Raw genomic sequence first — 18,638 nt, 5'->3', positions numbered from 1 at the left:
CTGCTGTTGCCACAACACCACTGCATTCTTGTGCTCTCTTCCTTGAAATACCACTTCAGGTTTAATCTATATTTATGAACGGTTTCAAAGAAGAGCTTCTGTTGCCTCCTGAGCCTGAGAATCCTGTCATTTACTTTGGCATCGTAGGAGTCACCTAGTCCTATATTGTTGGCTAAACAAGAAAGTATTTTTACCTTGGCACATCATTTTAATAGGTTTTTAAAACATCATGGTATAGAGACCGACATTTAAATATTGGCTTTTTCGTTTACAACTTGTGTGACTTTAGGCAAATCATGTATCCTCTCAGAGCCTCAGTTTCCTGATCTATGTAAGGCACAAGGCTGTTGTGAGGATTAAATGAGATGTATACAGTGCTTGGCTCATGGAAAGTACTAATAGTTTATATATCTGAATCCCTTAAAATAAAACTTTTCCATCCAAGACTCATTTTTTAGATTAATTATTATCCTTATTTTTTTAAGGCAGCAGACTGTCCTGGGAAACTGTTCATCTTCCATTCCTCCCTGCCAACTGCAGAAGCACCAGGGAAGCTCAAAAACAGAGATGATAAAAAACTGATTAACACGGACAAAGAGAAGGTATCTGTGAATGATCGCCCTTTGAAGTGTCTGTATGTCAGTTCTTAAAAGGGAGTGAAGAGAGAGGGAACGTGTGCTTTGTATAGGAAAAGGGGAGAGGTTAAATGTAATGTATAAATCCAGGACGTTGTACGTTGCAGAGAGAATGTGAAGTGCAATTAATTTAAGAAATTGTCTGTTCTACAAGACCTGATGTCGGGAATATACCTGCATTAAGATAAGGTCTCAACCTTTTTTCACATACGATCTGTGTGAGAGACTGAGAGATAAGGCTATTCCAGACACGGGAGAAATGGGGGAAATGCAAACGGAAGATCAGGATAGAGGGAGAACGTGGGGGCTGCACACGACAGCACTCCTGAGCTATCAAGTAGAGGTGGCTGGTGCTCAAAATCCGCTTTGCTCCAGCCTGTGGGCAGTGTAGACATGGGGACAAGTCAGTGGGAAGGATGACCCATGAGGTGGCAAGGTGCCTCATCTCGGTCTGTGAGGGGGAGAGCACTGCCGGCTTCACTAGAGTTGTCGGAGGTCACACACAGTTGGGCACACGTTTCACATGGCACATGCCGGGCACACACGCGGTCTTAGGCAGTGGCCGCCGCACTGATGATACCACAGCTCATTCAGTCACCCCGGGCCACTTAACTGGAAAAAAAGAATTTTTTCCATTAAAAAAAATTCAGTAAGAATCCAGTAGAAATGAAAAACCGAAACCAGAAACATGATGCGGTTTTCTTTCTCCTTGGGTGCATCATTGTCTCCAGATCCTCTTCCAGCCCCAGACAAATGTCTACGACTCGCTGGCCAAGGACTGCGTGGCCCATGGCTGCTGTGTGACGCTCTTCCTCTTCCCCAGTCAGTATGTGGATGTGGCCTCGCTGGGGCTCGTGCCTCAGCTCACTGGAGGGACCCTCTACAAATACAACAACTTCCAGGTAAATGCCAGCACTTTGCTGGCCTCCTTTTTCTGCTGCCGGTTTACTTTGGGTGCTTAGATTGTAGGTTGAGAAAGCTGTGCCCCCTTGTGGGCAGCTGACAGGTGTAAACTCTAGAGGTGACGGAAACGGGTGTACAGGTGATTATGTAACTGCTTTCCTCTCCCTCAGTGTCTGGCAACAGACTGAGCTTGTTCAGCCACAGAGTTGAATGTCAATGTTAGCTTCCATGTTGGAGGGAAAATTTATTTTATGTAAAATTTTTACATTTTTTATTACATATCTTAAGATACTGTTTTTAAAAGTGACCACATACTTGTTTTAACTTGTTATGATTTGGGGGCCAGTTCATTCTACCCTCTCTTCCAAGCCTGAACTGAGAGACAGAGTCAAGAGATGATCAGAATGTCAGCACCGTAATGGTCTGCAGGCAAGTGGGCTTGCTAGACTTCACCCCTCAGTGAGACAGACTCACACCCCGAGGCATAAAGTGGGCACAGCTACAGGCTTCGCCTGTGGACACCTGTCCCTTGCAAGCTACCGTACTGAGGGCCAGGAAGTGTGTGGTCCTGCAGGCAGCCTGCCTCCCCAGAGAGAGGATGCAGAAGAGGCTGAGCTATGTGCACCTGGATCCTGTTCCCACACTTACACAGCAGATAAGTCACCTGCCATCACCGGAGGGGAAGGTGTTGGGGCGAGGGGAGCCTCTAAGATATGTACCTCCACGTGGAAACATGGAGTGTTCCCCCAACATAAATGACAAATGTTAATCATCTATTTTTATTTCTCATCAATACAAAAAAAATCACTGAGCTACATATTTACCCTGTAAACCAGCTAAGGGACTTGATAAGACCAAAGATTACAAATGAAATCACATTGAAAAGGCTTTACGAACCCTAAGATTTCTGGATAAAGTGGGTTTTAATCGAGTTTTTTTTTTTTTTTAAATAAGAATTCTTATTTTAAGTATTTTACTGCCACCTGGTGGACAGTGACCATACTTTATTTTTCAGGTGCACTTGGACAGTCAACAATTTTTGAATGACCTCAGAAATGATATTGAGAAGAAAATAGGATTTGATGCTATTATGAGAGTTCGTACCAGCACAGGTACTATTCCTTTGTACTGTTTTTAGGTCTTTATTGGTCATTTGTTTCCTCTTCAAACTAGTAACAGGCCAACAAAGAAAACAGCAGTAAGATGAGAAGCCAAATTTCCCTTTTTCCTCATCCTTAGGTTTCAGAGCCACTGATTTCTTTGGTGGCATTTACATGAACAACACCACTGATGTAGAGATGGCAGCCATCGACTGTGACAAGGCTGTGACTGTGGAGTTCAAGCACGATGACAAACTCAGTGAAGACAGTGGAGCCTTAATCCAGGTGATTTAAAATGTTTTTGCTTTGTTACTGACAGTGGTAAGTGGGGAGACTCAAATACCGTGAACTATGTTAGTCTCTCTGTTAAGAAATTCAACTCTATTTCTCCAAAGGCAGAAGTCACTAGATTAGAGTGCTCTGATTCATATGCTGTTTATGTGAAGGAATGATGGTTTTGTGTTTGCACGAGGGCCCCGCCGACTTGAGGTCAGGATGGCAGGCGTCAGCGCACTGGCTGCCGGCCCCCTCAGTTCTCTCACGCTCCAGGACCCACTCGCTCCCTCCTTTGCTGCGCTCCTGCCAGACGCCAGACACTGTGCTGAGCACATGTTGTCATGTCACAAGCAAGTATCAATAGGAGTTGGCTTGGTAGTAAATGAAATTTAGAAGCCATGGAGGCTTAGAATTAAAACAGGAGAAATTCTAACAGTCATAGTTTTCAGACAAGAGCATCGTCACCTCCTCCAGGGAGAGAGGCTGCCATCAAGTTAAAGAAGAACTCTAACGTGCACTCCTGAAACGGATACATGTATCATTTGTATAAAAATCGAGTGCATCACCAAAGCTAGTTGTCTGTTTTTAAGCAAAGTGAGCCTTGAGCAGGACTATGAGAACATGCAGGTATTATTTCTGAACCTGAATCCCTGACAGTGAAATCTGAGATGGGAAATGTAGTCTAGTTGTGGAAGTGCAAACAGATCTTTGACGTGAAGAACTGTGTTTAAACGAGTGAAATGCTACATGGAAACCCAGTGTATTCCTCCCTCATGTGTTGTTGTTCAATCCTTAGCAAAAATGGAAAAAATTTTGCAGGCCAAGTTTAGAGGTCTTTTAGCTGCACGCGCCGTTCTGTAAACAGAAGTCAGGCTAGCTTGGGTGAATGTGCTAACCAGAACAACACGCGCGCTCGCTGTTGCCCCCGCAGTGTGCTGTGCTCTACACGACCGTCAGTGGTCAGAGGAGACTTCGGATTCACAACCTGGGCTTGAACTGCAGCTCCCAGTTAGCTGATCTCTACAAGAGCTGTGAGACAGATGCCCTGATCAACTTCTTCGCCAAGTCAGGTAACGCTTCGCTAATCCTGTGCTGCAGGGGACCTTGCCTGGTAATTCAGGCGAGCCCTGTTGGCTGCAGCCTTTTGATGGGTAAATTCACAATTCATAAAAGCAAACAGCGAAGGAGAGTGGTCAGCATCTCTACCTCTAGACGAATAAGGAGAGAACGGAGTCTGGCCCATGCCATCCAGTTTTGTTTAAAGTTTCCTTCCCAGGGAGCTGAGCTGAAACTGAGGAAGATGATACTCAGACCCATGGTGGCGTGTGAGCCTGCCCTCTGGCACGCGGGGATAATGGAAGAAGTGAGACTGACCTCACTCATCCATTCCAAGAGAATTAGGTAATGGTAGGGGCCCGAGGTAGTTTTCTGGCTCCTTCTCCCCCCTTGCCCCAAACCCCAGTTGAAATTCTACACTAAGATTTAGAAGAAAGAACAATCCAGCTGATAGGAATTCAGAACATTTGAAGATGGAAGACTGGTCTTTCTTTTCTCTGCGTGTAGAGTTCTGTTGCTAATACTCTGAGAAAAAATCAGGACCAGTTAACCTGCCTTTTGTTATAGGTACGTGTTGTTCTCCATTGGCCTGATCATCATACTTAGTCAAGAGGAGAGCATTAGCAAATGACTTGAACATTTTTAAGTGCTGTTATTCCCTGCTGAGTGGTCTCAAGATAATAGCAATTTTTGTTCTTCTTTAGTATTATAAAAATAATCAATTTCTGAGCTAAACTTTGATGCCCTTTTCATTGTTTTGTGCAAATAGCTTTTAAAGCAGTTTTACACCAGCCCTTGAAGGTCATTCGGGAAATTTTAGTTAATCAGACTGCCCACATGTTGGCCTGTTACCGGAAGAATTGTGCAAATCCACCTGCAGCAAGCCAGGTAAGCCACCTGCTGTCCTCAGGTGCTAAAGTGTTACCAACGACTTCTGTTCACTCAGCATCCTGCTCGTAAAGGCTTATCATGTTCCAGGCACTTAAATGCTGTGCAGTAAACCATATAACCAAGAAGACTGACAATGCCATTTGGGGGGACTGTGGTATTTTTACAGCTAACGTTAAAAAACTTACTGGCTTTACAAGATGCATGAACCCAAAAAATATGTGTGCAGATTAGGTTGACAGCCACTACATTATGTATAAACAAAAGAATGTTATAGGTAAGAAATGTTAATATAAATGGGATTCTCTCTTGCATACAGAGATGGATATTACATTGTGAAATGTGGATGGGTTAAGTACCTTTTGGACGTATTAACAAAGCTGACATGCGCTAATGGCAGTAATGGCTTCTTGATCTCTTACAAACATAAATACAGTTTATAAATTTCAGAGTTCTTTTTATTTAAAAATTAATAATAGGTATGAAGAGTTTTGAAAGAACTAGTAATTTGTAATAATTTGAAATTTTAGAAGATCCTTCAGATAAGCCTGTCTCTTGTAAAAACAAAAGAGTAGAACTTCTTATGCACATTCATTTTGTACCTGTCCTTTTTCATATTCTTCCGTATGTGAATTAAGATGCCATTTTTCATAGTTGTGTGTTGAATATCCGAGTATAGAATTTGAATTAAAAAGAAGACAGTGAAGAACATACGGGAAAACGTTCTGGTTTTAACTCCTGGTTGATAGTGAGTGCTGAAAGGACACCAGAAACCCCACCCAGGGCAACCCTGCAGAAGCAGCAGTGGTGCAGATACATCTGGGGCCAAATTCATAATCAGAGTGAAGAAGGAAATGAAAACAAATACAGATAGTTAGTTAGCTTGGACTTGACACAAAAATTCCTTTCTGTGCTGTCCAGAGTGATTAAAGCAGCATCCATTCTTTCATCTCCTGTTGATAATCACAGGAGCAACTCTCGAATCTGTATGTCAGTCCTCTTTATTACTCAGAGGAGTTGCCAGTTTGGGGAACTCCGGTATCAGTCCTACTTCAGAGCATGCGTGTTTAATTTCCACAGAGCCCACCAGGTGCAGCTGGACCTAAGCCCTGATCACTTCATACCCCAGTTTTGCTATTTGTTTTTGAGCTCTGGAAACATGACTGTCTCTGGAGTAGCTCACACTTCAGAAGGATTCTTTGAAGAAGAACAGGTACAGTTAGTGTCCTCTCAGGAAGTTTATTTGCTAACCTTTAAACAATTGACTTCAAAAACCTTAAGTTAAAAACAAATCTATTGCCTATTTAAGGAAAGAAATAAAATTTGTTGGTTCCTCCTGGTTTAAAATTAAAAGCTTTGCCTTACTACTAGGTCCTCTGTTTCCACAGTTTAATTATTTCTGGAGTAACAATGTTATGATGCCAATATTTTTCTCAAAAAAGTTGATAAAGATTATTCCTGTTCTTTTGGAGATTTTTCTTTCTCCTCTAGCACATTTCAAGTGTACGTTTAACTTAGGTCCCCTTGGACTATCCATCATGGAGTGGGGAAAATGTAAATAAAACTGTTAGCAACTATATTAAAATATACCATTATTTAAAAATATAATGGTTAGACTTGGAGTTCTCTTTAGAGAATGTAAATTCAGAGAATTCAGATTTGGTGGCCTTCCATAGTTTACTTGCAAGAAGTAATTTCTGTAGAGAGATTCATCAAGGAATTCCACCCTTTTACCATGGACCCCGAAGCTTCCTGGATCCAAGCAAGACTGTTAAGGAGCTTTACGCTCAGATTATATGTTACTGGACCTCAGCAGACCTGCTTTTCCTTAGGGTGCAAAATTTAAGGAGGCATCCACTCTGGGGGCCATGGATGGATGCTGGGTTAAGACACATAACCAAAAACAGCATGAAAACAATTTTTTAAGCTTACATAAGCAACATAATTTCTTTTTTAAATTAAATCTAACAACTCACTGTTCTGAACTTAAATATGTTGCATCATGTGGAAGTACACCGACTTCAAAAGGCAAGTCGATGACCTTAACTGCAGTGGTTTTTTTTTTTCATTACCACATCTATTACTTCAAAACCCCAAAGAAGAGACAGATTCTGCAAATTCAGTCAAACTGGATTCATATGAATTTCCACTCCCTCCTCACTCACACCTTTTCTCCCCTAGAATAATACCGTTATTTATGGAGTGGATCAGGGAGGTGGGGAAAGATTTTAAGTAGTCATCTGTTGCCACCATTTTCTTCCCCACCTCAAAAACACGGACTGATACCGTCTTTCACTTCATTTTTCTTTTTTACCATAAATTTTCCTTCTTACTTCCTCTGTTTCCTTTCCTCTGCCTCCATAATCCAGTCACCTCTCATCAGACTTAATAGTCCTGATACTGTTACCAGGAACCAAGCTCATCTTTTTGTGGTATTTAGGACAACAGATTTCTAAACTGTATTAATATGACCTGATTAATGAGAAGCCACCAGTGACTTGCAAGATATTAAAAAACTGCATGACCATGCTTCTGTACGGGAGTCTAAGAACATTCTTAATCCATAACATGTAAGATGCCTAACTGGTAATTAGCCCAGAAATAGCACTGAGGCCGCATGGTTCTGGAATATGACAATGATCTGTGTCCTCCATCTCTGGGTCTTAATTTTCCTCGGCTGAAAACATAATCCACTACCAAATGTCAAACAAAAGTGCTTTCTGCTAAATAAGTCAGAGAGAGACAAATACCATATGATTTCACCTGTATGTGGAATCTGAAAAACAAACAAACCCCCAAAAGCTCATAGATACTGAGAGCAGATTGGTGGACCCCATAGGCATGAAGGGGGTGGGGAGTGGGCAAAAAGGGGCTCAGAAGGTACAAACTTCCAGTTATAAAATAAGTCACGGAGATGGACGGCATGGCAACTCTAGTTAATAATATTATCTTGCATATTTGAAAGTTGCTAAGAGAATAAATATTAAAAGTTCTTATCAGAGAAAAAACATCCTGTAACAGTATGATGACAGATGTTAACTTGATTTATTGTGGTGATCATTTTGCAACATATAAAAACATTGAATTATTATGCTGTATACCTGAAACTAGTGAAACCTAATGTTGAACATTGATTATACCTCAATTAAAAAAAAATAAGAATGCTAAAAAAAAAAAAATAAGAACTTTATGCTAGAGGAAAAATCACAAGAAGACAAGAAAGTGTCCTACTCACATGAGGAAACATGCATTTATGTAAGTCTTTGGTTCTTTGAAAGGAGAGAAAAGTTGAGAGGGAAAACAAACTGCAAAGTAGAATTGCTCTGAAATATTTTTGCCTGAGCTAGTTAGTTCTGTCTCACCCATTTCTTACTTAGTGGATCATGAGAAGACACCTGAAAGGGATTTTAGTTGAGGAACAAACCCTAACAGAGCCTTGAGGGAATGTTTCTTTCAGTGTGGATTCTGGTCAGTGTATATTCTTTTTCATCATTAAGATAGCTAAAAAGAAATCAGGAATTTATAGACCAGATATTTCTATTTGCAAATTATCATTACCTCCTATATATATATTTCTTCTGGATACTTCCTTGTCCATTGATTTGCTGTTAAATGGAAGTGACACTCAGACCAGTCAGTCTTGACTCTTAGCCACATTTATGTAACTGAGTTGAGAAGCAGTTTAAACACACAGGCAAATTATTTGTAATTTCTTTTAACCCATCCAGTTGTTTCTAGAATTGCTGCGTAGTGTTATTATTTGTAGCATCACATTATGGTATGTACTTTGAAGCGGTGAGCAGGAAGTCAGAATGAGGTCAGGTGAGCTAAAGTGAGGATGGAGAGGAGGGTACAGGTGGATTATAAAGACAGAATAGAAAGAAGTCATTCACTCATTGAAGGTGAAGCAACAGTGACGTTAGGGTTCATCTGGTAGTTCTAGTATCTAAAATAGGAAACACAGAGGAAGAACATGTTTGTGGATTGTAGGAGTTTGATTTTTTCCTGTTATCATTCAGTAGTGACACACCTAATGAATTCCCGAAGCATCTCCTGTTTTAGTTTCTCTCTCTCGTATTGCAATTTCCTTATTATAGTTTACCTATTTATATGTCTGTTATCCCCAGTGGGTGTTAGACATCTTGTGACGTGGACCATGCCTCACTCCTCTGTAGCATGTTGATACTTTGCTTGGAACCTGACATGTGGCACTCGTTCAGTGTGTGACGAGTCTGTGCGAGTTTAAGATGCACAAGGCACAAAAAGGAAGTGCTATCTTGTGGGCAGCTGGAAATGCTGTTCTTGAACTCCAGTTATTTCCTAACCTGTGTTACCAACTTCTACTGCTTATTTATTTCATTTTTATTTAGTAAATATATATATGATGCTATGTGCCAGGCATTATTTATGAGTGCTTCACAAATTGAAAATCATTTAATTCTCGTAACAACCCCATGATTAGGAAGTAGAGGTGCTTCTCTTTTCCTCAGCAGAGAAAGAGGGCAAGTGACTTGCCAGGGTCACACATCTGGTAGGTGGCAGCGCTTGGGCAGCCTGGGCAGGGGTTGCGCTGGTGATGCCGATGCCAAGCTGCTGGGGCACCAGATAAAACAAAACCACTGCCGTCCTCTGAACGTCTACTCTGGGCCAGGTTCTGCACTCTGTGTGCTTTGCAGGGGTTACCATTTAGTCCTCTCCACAACCACAAAAGCAAATGTGGCTTCTATTTTACAGGTAAAGTGCAGCGGGTCTTAATTCTCAGTAAAAACCAATCATCTGAAACAAATGTCTCTCTCTCAGCTTATTTTACCAGATTCCATGAAAGTACTGCCGGTGTACATGAACTGTTTGTTAAAAAACTGCGTGCTGCTCGGCCGACCAGAGCTCTCGACGGACGAGCGGGCGTATCAGCGGCAGCTGGTCATGACCATGGGCGTGGCCGACTCGCAGCTCTTCTTCTACCCGCAGCTGCTGCCCCTAGTAAGCGCGCGGCGGCGGCGCACTGCCGGGAGGGAATCGTACTTTGCCCTTACTTAGTAGATCATGAGACGAGAACTACGGTAAAAGGTTGAAGTTGAGGAACAAATACTAACAGGGGAGGGAGGGAAGGAAGGAAAGGATGGGTGGATATTCTGACTCTTGCCTCTCCCTGCACAGCACACGTTAGATGTCAAAAGTACAAAGTTACCTGTTGCTGTTCGTTGCTCTGAGACCTGTCTTTCAGAAGAAGGAATATTCCTGTTGGCTAATGGGCTAAACATGTTCTTATGGTTGGGAGTAAGCAGCCCACCAGAACTGATCCAAGGAATTTTTAATGTGCCGTCTTTCGCACATGTCAACACAGATATGGTAAGTTTATTTTTTGCGTATTTTGTGGTGATACACTTCTTAAATGTTTTTGTTCATGTGCAGCTATGTATCACAAAGAAAAAACAAGGTATAGTTCTATATATGAGAGAATTTCATGTTTCATACACGTTTAGCTACAGACGTCAGTTTAATTAATCACAAAGTAATAATCCCACAAAAACAGATTATGTGCCCCTCTGTTTCAGTTATTACAAAAGAGCTTGTAGGTTTGATGTGGAACAAATGACTTTATTTTTAAAGTATATTAGGAAAAACCAACAATTATAATTTGCTTGAGAGTCAACACTGATTGCATGCCTTACTTGCAGACCACTGTTGTGTGAGCACCATCGCTATGATGGTTGTTGTCTTATTCTGCTTGACAGTGGAGTCCTTATGAATTAACACGTAGAACTCAGCAGATGGTATGTTCCCTGAGTCCTTATTTGGGCAAGATGGCTTAAGGCTAGTTCATCCCTGAATTTCTGTTATGAAGGTAGACACACAGCATCTTGGAGGAGGGGGTAGGATTAAAATTTCAGGCTAAATAGACAGGTGGTCAGTTTAGAGAGCTGCATGTCCATTATGAATGTCAAAAAAATGTCTAAAGGAATTAGAGGAATCCATATCCCATTAAGATATTAAGAGAGAAGATACCATTCAAAGACCAGTTTTAAGATGATGAAGAGAGAAACAGTAAGATGTCTGTATGTTGAAATTAAGGAATGATACAGGTTTTTAAAAATTAATTAAAATTCAGTGGCCAAAGACCTATGAGCCTGACGAATGTTTATTAAGGAAGCCTCTTATTTCACAGGGTATTTATCAAAGTAAATGTCACATGTGTATTTGCTGAGTTGAAATAGCCGAAGTCTGTCCCCTACGGAGCAGCAGTAGGCTGCTGGGGGGTGTGCTTGCGTCCAGCGCACCTCTTCCCAGCCTTCTTCAAAAACCAAAAGGAAAAACCAAATGTTGCTTTCTTTTTAGAGGGAGCTGGCACTTTGAGACACATGTATACTATATATACTATATATAGTATAGTTTTTTATTTTTAATAAAAAGGTCTTTAATATTCTTAATGTCAAAGAATACACATGGAGTGTATTTAGTAGAGTGACTAAAAATTATTAATTTTCTGCCTTTATTTATTTATATTTTTTACTTACAACTTATGTGAAAATCTTGGCTGTGATCTTTTTCTGAGACTTGTGACTTTGTGGTAAAATGTTCTAACTCACTTTCTCGATGGCTAACTCACAGATGATGTATTAACTCTTGGGATCTTCTTGCTTAGAAGTAAACATTAGCTTTTTACTGTCTTAATGAAAGAAATCTAAGTCCAGATTTCTCTCATCCCCAGAGGCCATATGCAGCTGGGTAGTTATCTTTTGTACACAGTTAACCAGCTTTCAGGGAAATCTAAGAGGCCACATGCCCTTTGAGAAATCAGTGTTTGGTAGTTTGTTTTAGTGTTGAAACAGTGGTACTTGGATGGCATTTTCCAAATGTGGTCATGCCTCAGGGTCCTACAACTGATCCACTGCAGGAATAAAGTGTATCTTTTTCTCACAGAAGGAAATAGCCATTTTGCAAAGGGATTAAAATCATGGTGAATGGGCCAAAAACATCCTTTGCAAAAAAGATACACCCTTTGGATCATTTCAGTGATAGACATATGTCAAATTCCAGGGAAAGATTTTTATTTTCAAAAGACAGGAAGTTCACTGGTAGAAATGGCATGCTGGTAAGTAAGAATAATTTTTAGTATATTTTTTCACATTTTTGGTTTTTAGGTAGATGAACTAAGTCAATAGTTGAGTATAATGGTTTAGAAGGATGCTTTTGAACTTTAACATTCTAATAATCTCATTCTATCTAAATGTTATAAATTATACTGAAACTTAAACTTTGATTTTCTTAAATGTAGACATTACTGCCTGAGGTGGGAAACCCATACTCTCAAACACTCAGAATGATAATGGGTATTATCCAACAAAAGAGGCCATATTCAATGAAGGTAAGAATGAGATTTTATTTTTTCTTTCAAGTTTTTTTTTCTAATTTCATTGCAAACTTTTAAAATGCATGTCCTGTATTTTTCTAACATGATCTTTGGTAGAAAACTCACATGAACCTCTACGTGTATCGACCTACTTATTAATCACAAACATAATAACCAGCTATCACCATAGTTATCTTACTAAGTAAGTATTAACTTAGTAGCAATTGATAGTAGCAGGCTTTGAAATGACTTTTCCTTCAGTGTTTAAAATTAATTATAGAAGTATCAGATCATCATTTATATTTGATTTTTACGGCTTTTGATTATTTCTGAAAAGTTTTGTTATCCTAGTCATTCTAAACCTTCTAAGCCTATTTCAAGTTTGAGTAAAAGAATTTAAAACGTCTGTAACTTAGGAAAATTATGCCTTGTTGCTAAGCCCCAAGTACTCACCTCTGACTTCCATCTCGAGCTCAATATTCGGATTTCCTGGACTTTGGAATGTGCAGGGAACAGTGGTCTTTTCTGTGCTACTTTCTGCAGAGGAATAGGACACTCACCTGGAGGCAGGCCTCTACAAGAGCCAGGGTATTACAGGGCCTTTTTCCCCCTGAAACATAATATGATGTCAGTCTAAAGCAGCATTCTTTACTGTGAAAATACTCATGCATGCAAATACCAACTTTAGTAGAGCTTAGGAAAATTGAATAAAGAGCTTTATAATCTCTAGGACATCTGAGTGAACATGAAACCTTTCCAGACCTGTTTTATACCACTACTTGGATTCAGTTTTAGGGCAAGACCTAGAGATGGCAGAGAAGGCTCAGACATGCTCCTCACACAACACTCTCTGAACACCCTGGAGACATGTAATGAACTCTTAAGAGTCTCATGAAACACAAAGTGAAGGCCACTGGTATTCAGAATGCACAGCCAGGGTGACAAAACTCTGTCCCAGCTGCAGCAACTGCATCTCCATTTACAGAGAAGGTCACACTAAACATGGAGTTCATCCTTTGCTCAGTAGCCCCTCCTTCCAGGAAAAAAACAAAACAACCTTCCTCTCCTCTGCTTTCTGCTGCCTGCTCCCATAACCCCGTAACAAGGGCATGTCAGCTTTGGTTATTAAAACATGTAAGCTCCAAGTATGTATGATATGTAAATAAAATATAAGCAGTTGTATAATAAAAGAATTTCAGGTTGATTGACATGTTCAGGGTATCAGCTGTATAAAGAATATGAAAATCTATTCTCCCCCCCTCCACTCAGCATACGGTACAGGATTACCTCTACCACCATCTCTACCATCCCCGCCTCCCTCCACTGTGGATAACAGGAATATTCCCATCCTCCTCCAAGGCCTCCCCATCCCCTTCTCCCACCTCCCTGTCAGTGCCTGCCTCCCTCCACTGTGGATAACAGGAACTTTCCCATCATCCTCCAAGGCCTAACACAGTAGACATTCTGTAAGTTTGGGGAAATTGAAGCATAAAAATTGAGGCACATTCGGAAAATGGTTATGACCGTGGCTATAACCTTGTTTTTTCTAGCTCACTATAATAAAGCAGCGAGAACAGCCAGAAATGGTTTTCCGACAGCTCCTGGTCGAAGACAAAGGACTTTATGGAGGCTCATCTCATGTGGATTTCCTTTACTATATTCACAAGGAGATCTGTCAGCTGCTTAACTAACTGAACCTTCTGGACTGTTGAATCTGCATTTCTAAGGAGATAATCTCCTTCTTGGTGCCTAATTCTCCAGATGCTAATAGGCTACTTTTAATTTCTTGCTCATTTTCAGAATATCTTTCCAAGATGGCATTTAGGACTTCATCTTTGGTGCTCAGGTATAAAGCCAGTGAAGGTACACTTGTACCTTAAAGGGAACAGTCAATTTCTGATTGCACAATTTTTACCTGTTAAAATTGATACACTTTGCATTTCATGGAAGGCATAGTTTACAGAACTTGTAAACATTCTCAATTTTGTGTTAGACATATAAATTATTTTTCAAAATGTATACATTTGGGGTAAACAGTTGTTTTGGTTCTTCTCCCATTTGCAGTGAGGGAAAAAAACCTTAATTTTTACATTGTACTTTTTTTTTAAAACCATGTAACCCCACTGAACATGTTTTTCAACTTAAGGTTTGCATAGCAGACTTTTAAATAACGTTGGAATCTATTTGGTAGAACAATTTGTGTTCTACATTTTTTTCATAATTGTATATTAAAACTATTTTCCAGTTGTTCTGTCTATAAAAACTGTCTTTATCAATATTCTTAATGGTTCTCTGCACAATTCTGAAGGTTTCTACCTGTATATAATGGAACTTAACCAGTATCAATAAATCACTTCATATGCTCTTAGCCACTAGAATTCATTTTTTTAGGTATTTTGAGATTTTAAAAAGAAATAAGGGTAGTATTTAAAGTGTCTTAGAAAAAGCTGAAAACTATTTTTTTTTGAGAGTTGGGGATAATAAATAAATCAATCTAAAATATCAGAGACCATATACTCAAAAAAGGCAATTTAAAAGTTCTCCGGTATGTTCTTGTGAGCAAAATAAAAACAGGCTACATGAGACTATTAATGAATATACATAAACCTAGGAGAGTAGTTTTAAGTGGTGTGACAAGTTATCTGTTCTTATTGCTCTCTTCGACTTTGATATCAATGATGTGAATAAATAAAAGCTAAAGTACACTGAATGCATATGATGTCCCAAGAACTGCATTACCTATTTTGTGAACATTTCCACATTTAGTCTTGACAGCAACCCTAATCTTATTATCAGCCCCATTCACACATGAAACAGGCTTGAAGTAGCTAACTACTTTGTCTATGATTATATGGCTAATAAGGTGTATTTTAAAATTTGAAGATAACGTGAAATTGAGTAGAATAACAAATATACTGACAGGATTAAAATCTTCCCACAAGTTAGCCATCTGGCATGATGTTTCAGATTCATCGATTTGGATGAGTTTAACAAGAAATGTAGGATCCTGAACTTGTGTCCAAAAAACAAATGCACATGCAGATGCTTCTTGGAAACAACAGGCATTTTAAAAAGAACTTAGGGGATTAGTCAGTATGAACCTATAGTGGGATGAAAGCGTATATGGTCTCAAGCTACTTTTTACAAGGATGGCCTGTCAAATGTGTCTGGCGATGGTCCCACTTTGAGGTGAGACCACACCTAGAGCAGTTCTAGGCACCAGGCTCTATGTGAGACAGAAGTCCAGAACACACTCCTAATTCACTTGAAGACAATCTAATGAATCAGCTCAGCCAAGATGGCAGAGTAGAAAGACCTTGAGCTCATCTCCTCTCACAGGCACACCAGAGTCACAGCTATTTGCAGAGCAAACATCAATGAAAAAGACTGAAACTTCTAGAAGTAAAGATATAAAGAAGGAACCACAAGTCAGGTAAGAGGGGTAGACTGGAGATATAGTCAAGCCCCATACCCCAAGATGGAAGAATAATTATAATTGCAAAGGTTCTTCCAAAGGAGTGAGAGGTCTGAACCCCACACTGGGCTCCTGCACTGGGAAGATGAGCCCCCCAAGAGCATCTGGCTGTGAAGGCCAGTGGGACTTAGCTTTGAGAGTCTCAGGGGGTAGGGGAGAACCTACCTGCTGATCCTGGAGAGTCTCCCTGAGAGACAGGAGGTAACTGCAGCTCACCCTGGGGACGCAGACATTAGTGGCAGTCATTTTTAGAAGCTTGCTCTACCACGTAGACTGGTGCTGGCAAGTAGCACTTTGGAACCTTCCCTGTAGCTTATTAGCCCCAGGACCCAGCCCTGCCCTGGCACCCAACAGCCTGTACGCACCAGTGTTGGGACACCTCAGACCAAGCAACTAACTGGGTGGGAACACGGCCCCACCTACCAGCAGACAGGCTCCTTTAAGAGTCCCTAGACATTGCCCTGCCCACCAGAGGGTCTAGGACCTGGTGCCACACACCAGGCACAGGCACTAGACCCGGGATTCCCAGAGCCCTCTAGCCAGAGACTCAGGGACCCAGCTCCACCCACCAATGGACAGGGACCAGTCCCAGAATCCCCTGGGCCCTGGCCCCGGCCCCGGCCTCCAGGGAGACCGCTCTAGCCCAGAAATAAACCCATGAACTTATGGTCAGTTAATCCATGACAAAGGAGGGAAGACTATACAATGGAGAAAAGGTAGTTTCTTCAATAAGTAGTGCTGGGAAAACTGGACAGCTACATGTAAAAGAGTGAAATTACAACATTCTCTAGCACCGTATACAAAAATAAACTCAAAATGGATTAAAGACCTAAATGTAAGACCTAAAATCATAAAACCTAGAAGGCAACATAGGCAGAACACTCTTTAACACAAATCACAGCAATATTTTTTAAGATCTGTCTCTTAAAGCAAAAGAAAAGCAAAAGCAAAAACAAGAGGGACCTAATTAAACTTAAAAGTTTTCACACAGCAAAGGAAGCCATCAACAAAATGAAAAAACAACCTGCTGAATGAGAGAAAATATTTGCAAATGATATGACAGATAAGGGGCTAATATCTAAAATATATAAACATCTGATACAACATCAAAAGAATAAACAACCCAATTAAAAAATGGGTAGAAGACCTGAACATTTTTCCAAAGAAGACATACAGATGACCAACAGACACATGAAAAGATGCTCAGTATTGCTGATCATCATAGAAATGGAAATTGAAACCACAATAAGGCATCATCTCACACCCACCAGAATGGCTCTCCATCAAAAAGACCACAAATAAATACTGGAGAGGATGTGGAGAAAAGGGAACCCTTGTACACTGTTGGTGGGACTGTAAATTGGTAAAGCCACTGTGGAAAACAGTATGGAGGGTCCTCAAAAAATTAAATAGAACTACCATATGACCCAGCAATTCCACTCCTGGGTATATATCTGGGGAAAAAAAATTACACTAATTCAAAAAGATACACACACCCCAAAGTCCACAGCAGCATTATTTACAATTGCCAAGATATGGAAACAAGTGTCCATCAACAAATAAAGGAAAAATACATGGTGTATATATACAATGGACTACTCAGCCATAAAAAAGAATGAAATTTTGTCATTTGCAACAACATGGATGAACCTGGAGGATTATGCTAAGTGAAGTAAGTCAGAGAAAGCCAAATACTGTATGATATCACTTATATGTAGAAATCTAAAAAAATAAAACCACCACATGGATTTCTATACTAGCTCCACCACTAGCTGTGTGATACAGGTGAGTCAGAAGGCTTTCGGTACCTCAGTTTCCTACTCATTTGTTCCAAGGATTAAGTTAATAAGTGTAAAATGCTAGAACAGTCCCTGGCACACAGTGCCATCCAGTCATCACGGTTCATTGTTGTTACTATTTTATTAGGGTTTTAAATTAAACTTGCTAAGGATCATGAAAACTAGGACTAACCTGACTCCTATATGCCATGAGTATCTTAACTGATAATCTCAAAACCAAGCATCTTTAAATGCTATAGAAGCATCTAGTTAAAAGATAGTTTCAGCAATTAAAATAAACTCATCAATATGAGAAAACTGCAACCCAAGCCGTTTTAAATGTTGAATCAAAACTTCAGTAATATATAAACCAAAGGGAAGAATCTGACTTTTGATTGTTGGAGAACCGTTATCAAAAAATAAGAGTTCACTCATTCAAGAAGTTACATGTTTGAGGGTGTTATTAAATGGTACTAACTCTACTTCCTAGAAATGGAACCTAATGACAGTAGACTGAGAATAATTAGGAATAGTTTATCAGTCTTTTTTTTTTTTTCAAATGTTGTCAGATGGAAACATGTTTCTCTATTAATAAAACGACAGAGTAAAGATCAAAATTCAGATCATGGTCAAAGATAATCTGAAATTGAACTTCACCTCCACTAGGAGGCATTATAGACCGTTGTCTGAAACCTCCCAGAAAGGTTAGTCAGTAGTCTTCCAGAGAAGACAATTCTTTGGGGAGAATTAACTATGTAAATTATAGCTGCTGAAAACACAAGATGTAATACTGAATAATCTCGATAAAAAGGAAAAAAAAAATCTTAGTTGAAAGAGGCAACAGAACCCCCTAGTCATCCTCTCCAGTGGGTGTCTCCTGGCCTCTGCTTAAGAACTAGTGATGGACAGCTTACTACTTCTCAAGCAGTCATTTGTGACCAGTTCTGTTTGTTAGAAAATTATATTAAGCAGACTGTTTTTCTGAAATTTCCCCTTTTTGTGCAAACTCTGTCTTTTGAGGCCACAGGTGAATTCTTCCACTTGATGGCAGTTTTCAGATAGTTCAAAGGCTATCACATATCCTTATGTACCTTGTCCAGGCCAAACTCTCCCAGTTCCCATAGTATGTCCTTACAATCTCCAGAGCCATTGTCATCCAAACTTAAAACATGACAA

At 40.0% G+C, this 18,638-nt stretch overlaps 1 protein-coding gene across 2 annotated transcripts in view; it reads left to right on the top strand.

Annotated features, from left to right (window-relative positions):
* The window catches only part of SEC24D (SEC24 homolog D, COPII coat complex component), a 95,443-nt gene extending 80,866 nt beyond the window's left edge, over window positions 1-14,577 (top strand). Inside the window, exons 14-23 of one of the 2 annotated variants that reach the window (XM_032462499.1) lie at window positions 486-602; window positions 1,367-1,537; window positions 2,554-2,650; window positions 2,778-2,923; window positions 3,846-3,984; window positions 4,740-4,858; window positions 9,659-9,838; window positions 10,016-10,207; window positions 12,135-12,224; window positions 13,760-14,577. In XM_032462499.1, the coding sequence (XP_032318390.1) occupies window positions 486-602; window positions 1,367-1,537; window positions 2,554-2,650; window positions 2,778-2,923; window positions 3,846-3,984; window positions 4,740-4,858; window positions 9,659-9,838; window positions 10,016-10,207; window positions 12,135-12,224; window positions 13,760-13,900 (1,392 nt within the window). In that variant the 3' untranslated portion in view covers window positions 13,901-14,577. The remainder of the gene's footprint in view (window positions 1-485; window positions 603-1,366; window positions 1,538-2,553; window positions 2,651-2,777; window positions 2,924-3,845; window positions 3,985-4,739; window positions 4,859-9,658; window positions 9,839-10,015; window positions 10,208-12,134; window positions 12,225-13,759) is intronic. The other variant, XM_032462503.1, reaches the window with a different exon arrangement.
* Window positions 14,578-18,638: the final 4,061 nt, after the last annotated feature.

This window comes from Camelus ferus, chromosome 2, assembly GCF_009834535.1.
Source record: "Camelus ferus isolate YT-003-E chromosome 2, BCGSAC_Cfer_1.0, whole genome shotgun sequence".
Taxonomy (NCBI): domain Eukaryota; kingdom Metazoa; phylum Chordata; class Mammalia; order Artiodactyla; family Camelidae; genus Camelus; species Camelus ferus.
The sequence above is the reverse complement of the archived record's forward strand: the minus strand, read 5'-3'. Positions and strand labels throughout refer to the sequence as shown.